The sequence below is a fragment of the Hydractinia symbiolongicarpus genome, chromosome 13 (assembly GCF_029227915.1).
Source record: "Hydractinia symbiolongicarpus strain clone_291-10 chromosome 13, HSymV2.1, whole genome shotgun sequence".
NCBI classification, from domain to species: domain Eukaryota; kingdom Metazoa; phylum Cnidaria; class Hydrozoa; order Anthoathecata; family Hydractiniidae; genus Hydractinia; species Hydractinia symbiolongicarpus.
Genome location: NC_079887.1, coordinates 24,660,369 through 24,667,072, shown reverse-complemented (window position 1 = coordinate 24,667,072; position 6,704 = coordinate 24,660,369). Strand labels below are relative to the sequence as shown.

Sequence of the window (6,704 nt, the reverse complement as noted above, 5' to 3'; positions counted from 1 at the left end):
AGGCTGTTAAATTGCTCGCTGAGCACAGTGGACTATCTAAAAAGAAAGTCGTACACTGGCTATCTCGTCAGTTGCTCTGGCTCAGACATATCAAGGGGCCCAAGCGCATCAACTACCCCCATTTTACAATCACAAGGCCTAATGAAATGCACCAATGTGATTTGCTCTACATGCCTCATGATCGCCTGTATGGCTCGAAATACAAATATATCCTCACAGGGATCGATGTAGCCTCGCGCTACAAGGTAGCTAGACCATTGAGAACGAAGAAAGCCAGCGAAGTCGCCGACATGATCAAGGACATTTACGCGAAGCCCGGAGGCAAAGCAGGACCTTTACGCTATCCGAAGATCTTCCAGTGCGACAACGGTAGTGAGTTTAAGTCAGATGTGACAAAACTGCTAGAGGGCAAAGGGGTCGAGATTAAGCGCGCAACCACCAAATATCATCATACGTTCACAGCCTTTGTCGAGTCCTATAACAAGGTGCTCGCTGAGAGACTTTTCAAACCTCAGGACGCGCAAGAGTTGGTCACTGATGAGACTAGTACCACATGGGTGAAACATCTGTACACTATCGTGAAAAGCATGAACAATACCAAGACAGAAATGATCGGTATGAAACCCAACAAGGCAATCAAGCTAGATGAAGTACCGCTTGCGAAAGATCGCCTGGAGGCTCCGCAGGAGCAAGAAAAACCTCTACCTGAGGACGGTCTTTACTTGTACCTGCTACAACCTGGAGAAGAGCACAGTGATGCGAAAAGACGTGCTACTGACGCCTGGTGGAGCAAAAAGACGTATAGACTCGATCGTGCTCTTGCTGAGACGGCCGTGTCAGCGGAAGGGCGAAGCCCGTCTAGCCGTCTGTTGTACTATCTTGCAGGTGGGCCCTGGGCATGTCATGGTGGGCATGTCAAAGAGTGGTAAATTTCTCGAGCCCGAGCGCCATTTCACCGGTTCCCCCGCTACGGGGGAACCGCTCAGTTGATACCCATAGGCGTAGTTAATGTGAACCTATGGCTTACATTAATACAAAAAAAATGTTCGGTATCCCTGGAGGAGGCTAATATCTAGTATATATCAGGGTTTATACCATGTCAATGTCGAACATTCCCTCAAACAACTCACGCGTATCATCGTCGGGCAGGGTAAAGTGGTTTTTGTAAGAGTTCGCAGACCCTAGGGTGTCCTCCTTAAACCGACACCAGGTGTGTATCGCGTTAGGATTGTCACATCTCCCGAGTATAGTGCTCTCGGGGTACTTTGTCATCAGTATACCCATGCTCTTGCCCAGCTGTCTACGCTGACATCTGATCATGTAGTAGGGATGCTTATCATGAGGATGGTTCTTGTTAACCACGCATAGCACGTTGTCATATTGATGTCGATGCGGGACGTGTCTTTCTCCTAGTTCAACGATTTCTTCGTCCCTCTCCTGGAGGTCGTCCTCTAGGTTGGCAATGGTCACGTCCCTTTGATCGAGATCATCCGCAAGGAGCGCCAGGGCTATATCTTTTTCTTCGATGGTTGCGGCAAGCTTTCGCATTTCTTTGGGTAGCACCTCTTCAACAACCCAATCCAAAAATGGTTCTGCCTTGGATTTCTTACACCTTAAAAGGAAGCAATAGAGACCGGGTTCTGTCAGTAACATCGTGTCTGGATGAAGGGGGTTGATATCGACCCCCTTGTCTTCTGCGGTACTTTTAACCTCCCAGGCCCGCTTTACATGCTTCTCCGGTACATGTGCCTGAATAGCTTTTCTACCATCACGTTTATCATCATAGCCGACAGCTCTCCACACGTCTTTGGCTACGAGGCACTTTCCTTAATGTACAAAGAACGAACTTTGCTGTCTTCGAAAAAATTACTGACCAAGGACATCTTTCTTATACACACCAAGGCTCAACCACAGTTTTTTATGATTCGAAAAAAGTCACAAAATTACGAGGTCCATCCACTTGAGTCCCTCGAGAGAGATGAAGATATCGTGGGGATTGCCGTTGTTATTTCTGAGCTGCTTGCGGGTTTGTTTAAAACGGGCTGGAAGGGATCTGAAAAGATGATTTATCTTGGTCTCAATATTTTTCATCTTGTAGTTTTGGGACAGAACTCGTCACGAGGGCCAATAACGAAAAAAACAGAGGGAGCCATGGATATTTTTCGCATAACTCTTCAATATCCAGAGTCGTGTTGGCTCTCAAAAGAGCATGATACACAGTTTTAATTACGCTCTCACTATCCATCTTTTCTTATATGTCAAGAGTCTAACCAACAATCTTGTAACTTCTAGGATGTTCCAGTCTTACGTACAAGCAAGCATGCTTGGACTTCTTGAGCTGAGCCTTAATAATGGAAATTTCTTCCCTACTTGAAATTACATTGTTCTCTTCATGAATGAGCTCAAACTCCTTCCGATTCTTCGGATACCAGAGAAAAAGCTGTTTCATTTGATCCCTTACTGTTATCGGAATCTTCTTATATCTTTGCGTTAGTACCCAGAGACTGTGCTCGCGATGTCTACCCGAAACAGCTAGTTCTAGCAACGCACCACGAGTTTTGTCGAGACTCTCGTCGGCTATCATATCGTCAACGATAAACAACGTCTCTTCGCCCGCCAGCAATGACGACAGTTTTTGGATCCACTCGAACAGCTGCTCCTTTGGATCCACCAGAAACACGTAGTCATCTTTCCACAGCGAGGATCTCTCGAGATAGGTCTTATTTCAGCGGATTGTAGGGCAGAGAATGACAATGTTGTCAAAATGCTGCCTATACTCGTTCTCAAGCAAATTCAGGATACGCTGCGTTTTGCCACAGCTTGTCGGTCCAGTAAAGATTGCCGTATGCGGCTCCTTGACAATGTCTAGAGCCATTTTATTCTGAGGGTATTGCAGCGCTTTGTGTTTGCCTTGGGCAGACATAAACCTTGTAGGGCGCTTACTTAGAGATGAAGCGGTTACCTTTTCTAATGTTCTCGCTTGCCCACATTGGTTGGGTATTTGTATAGTGTAGTCTTTTCGTTGGTCAACTATTTTGGAGGCATCGCGGAACGCTTATACCACCCTTGTTTTATTGCGTAATCGTCGAATAATATCGCTCCTGTCATATAGCCAGCGAGCTTCAAGCCGTCCTCCATGTCCATCTTGGCCCCTGGTCTAGAAACTCCCAGAGCCTTTTTCACGTCTAGCGCCAAGACAATAGTATAGGATACTAGTCTGACAGATTCCCACAAGGAATCGACGACTTCTTTCTGATACTCTTTGCTGCTCATTTATTATAGGTTATCGCATCTTGAAAATGTCAATATCAGGCTCTTCGCGTTGCTTTCGCGTGGGTTGAGACGGCGCTGGCGCTGACACGGGCGCACGTACTCCTGTGGAGACGCTAGGCTCTGGGGTTTCAGCAGGCTTCTTACGTCTGTAATAGACTGCCACACAAGCGGCAAGTACAGCAATACCTCCAGCGACATAGAGATATGCACTGTCCCGGAACTTGTGATGACTTGCGACAGGTTCCTGACCCTCTTGCGAAGTACTTTTGCCCAAGTTCTTCTGCAGGTCAGCCTTGTTCTTGCGATTCCATTCAGCAAGTTTTTTTCCAGCAGCAACACGACCCTCATTCTTCTTGGTTATGACTTGGTTAGATTGCTCTTCACTCGTTTATTTGTAAGGTGAGACCTTGGAAAAAGATGAAGACAAAAAGCCTTTATCTGAGGTTCTTCGATTGGGGGTAGAGGTGACTGTCGATTCATCCTCCACCTACAACGAGGGAAAAGCCATCTATATTAATGAATCGATCAAAGGCACGCTTGGGATAAAAATTTTGTAAAGAGTTTTACAAAATTTCCTTGTAGTGACGAATCAGTGAATTTTCGACTTTTCTAGTAGAGCCAAGTTTTGCTCAAAATTATCCCATACCTTCACCAAAGACCTACAGACCATCGTGTAAAATAACGATGGTCTCTCTTCAAACCTTATAACAGCCTGAAGGTAATGGCGCCTGCCGCGTTTGTGGAACGAGCTAAGCAAAACCGCAAAGAGACTCATTCCACTCTCCACAAGTACGTGGGAAATAACGAGCCTACATAGCCTACCGTTCCCATCTTCGAATGGATGGGTATTAATCAAGTCCATAAACAACCTCACCGCGTTCCATATCAGATCGTCAGTCTCTGTAGAGTAGTATCGATCCAGGGCGTCTATCACTAACCTTGGGATTGCAGAAACAGGGGCAAATTCGTGAAAACCAGCGAATGCCTTAGTCGTCCTGTATTTCCCTGTCAGCACGGGTTTGCCGCCCCTGTGTTTTTCCCCGCGCATCATGATCTCATGGATGGCTTGGATTTTGTCAGGTGTGAGACGTCACTGCATCCATTTTAGAGCGCGCATAAAGTTTATCATCTGCCTTTTGAAACTTTTCGTCTTTTCGTCAAGGTGTGCGTCTTCAGGATCCTGCATCAGCTTCCAGGCCTCAGATGCTGAAAAGTTGGGGTCTACCTCTCCTTCGGATGCGTAGGTTCCGTACGCAAACAGGGCTTCCCACCCTTTTAGAAATTCCTCTACGTATGCGTGGTTTTTTCGCTTTCGCGAGAGTTCGGCTAGCTTTGCAGTTTTATTTAGGACATTTCGGTACCCGTCTTCGTCTGCCATCCAATACTGCCTTTTTAATTTTTCGATTTTGTTAAATATCTGACTGCTCCCCATTTTCTTCTTGCTGTTCATAATCTCGCTCTTTATCTGTCTTGGACTTCACGGAGAGCTGAGTGTGATTAATAGTATGAGCAGCAACCAAGAGTGGCGCTAGAAATTTTCCAAAGGCAGAGTACACAAGGATCCCCAAATCTGCCATGGAGTCTTTGATAATTGGGTCTTCCTCAATGTCCTTTTTCAGACCCTCCGCACTATCGAGTTGAACAACATTACCTACAGCCTTCGCGTACATGCTAATCGCATGTGAAGATAGTGCCTTGGCGGTCTTTTCTCCCTTCTCGTGAATTTCACGTTGAACGAATTCCGCATACGCTTTTTCGATCACCTCATCTGATGCCTTGTCAGCAAAGCTTTCAGTACATTTCTTCGGCAAGAGATGCTGTTTGCCTTTGCGTATAGCATCTTTCAAAGCTTGACGTTTGTCGATAGGTTTTTCTTAGGGTTGAAAGGCTTCCGTAGGTGTGTCTACAACATCAAATATAGCTGTAATCTCGCTCATCTTTATTAGAAGCCTTCTATAACGCAAAAAGCAGAGCACGATCAAGACGTACGGAAGAATTATTGCTACAGTGAGGCCTATGTCGTGCATCATTTTTATTTGAAATTGTTGAGTAAAAAAAAGTAATTACAGTGCGTGCATTTTTTACGGTCCTCCATCTTGTTACTTCTTGTGAAGTGGCACTTCACAAAACTCTGGACGGGGAAACCTCACTATTCACAACATAAGAGGGGAGGTATGTACACCGTCAGCGTGCACCTTCCGCTTATCGTATAACGCTGAGAGGCCCAGCTTGTTTTGTTCGTACGTAACCATCCCCTGGTTGCGCACCCGGAAACCTACGTTTTTCGCAGTGTCAATATAGCCATTCAACGCGTTCTTATACCTCTCCCATGTCATAGCGTTATGCTTCTTCGACATCCCCTTACATGAGAACTTTGTGCCCTCTTTCCCTTCGATGAAATAGCACTTGGCTGTCGTGGCAATCATCCTAAACCCCATAAACTCAAGCTTAAACAGACCTCCTGTTCGACTCGAGTACTTATCAGTGACGAGCCAGTTTTTCACGTCTTTGTCGTACTCGTCAAGCAGTTCAGGGCGAACGACATCTCGCAACTCTTCTCCAGAGATGGCAAAATAGGCACTGTCCGTATCCATGTAAATATATTCAAAGTCTCGACGATCCACGTACTTGTCAATGAAGTCATAATAGAACTCAAGCATACGCAATTTGGCCAGCTGGTACACCTCAATGCCGCACTGGTATGCTCTGTCGATATGCACCTTTTTCTTTCCTTCTTTGATCTCGTAAGCATCACCTATCTCTTCAAGATCTTCAAGGTATGGCGATCTCATCGCTGCATCCACCTTCTTTTCATCTCTCGTAAAGATGGTGTTCGCGTGTCTCGCTAGGTCCTCGATCATTTTCCCATAGAACGAGTTCCCTTTCAGCTTGGCTGTATATCCCGCAATACGCTTGTCAGGGTCTTTATCGGCTTGTCGTCGTGCATCCGCAATTTCTTCCGGAAACCATGCAAATGGCTTACCTCGTTTGTACTTGATGAACTGGTGAAACGCTGTCACCTTCAGGCCATGGTCGAGGTACCACTTTAGCACCGGAGTGTACAGCAAGATCTTTTCAGCTTTCATCAATCCTAGGAGCTTACGCGTACCTCGAACACGCTTTCTCCCTGTTGCTTTTAGGTACTCTTGCATGTGCTCGGGGATTTGATCGTCGGGTATCTCTTTCACGACAAATAGCGGAGCCATCTCGCTGAATTTGTCGTACAGCTCCTTCGGCACTTTGATGTCGACATGCGCAAAACCGAATAGGGATCCATTTTGCACACCTTGTGTTAGTAGCTCGAGATTGTGTTTCGCTGTCGGTGTAAGCACCTTGATCAGCTTCTCCTTCCCACAAGGAAAGTCTTGCATCAACGTACTCGGGTACAGCATGTTCGCATCATATCCAAGAATGGTTTTGCACTTTTTACT

At 46.0% G+C, this 6,704-nt stretch overlaps 1 protein-coding gene across 1 annotated transcript; it reads right to left on the bottom strand.

Moving 5' to 3' along the window:
* Positions 1-3,862: 3,862 nt before the first annotated feature.
* Positions 3,863-4,321, bottom strand: LOC130623288 (protein adenylyltransferase fic-1-like). Its single transcript, XM_057438756.1, has one exon. It carries the CDS (start codon positions 4,319-4,321, stop codon positions 3,863-3,865), a length of 459 nt encoding a protein of 152 aa, XP_057294739.1.
* Between the last annotated feature and the right edge of the window lie 2,383 nt (positions 4,322-6,704).

Bases quoted from the DNA above. Each gene is read 5' to 3' on its own strand.
- LOC130623288 (XM_057438756.1), bottom strand. From the start codon at position 4,321: ATGCGCGGGGAAAAACACAGGGGCGGCAAACCCGTGCTGACAGGGAAA.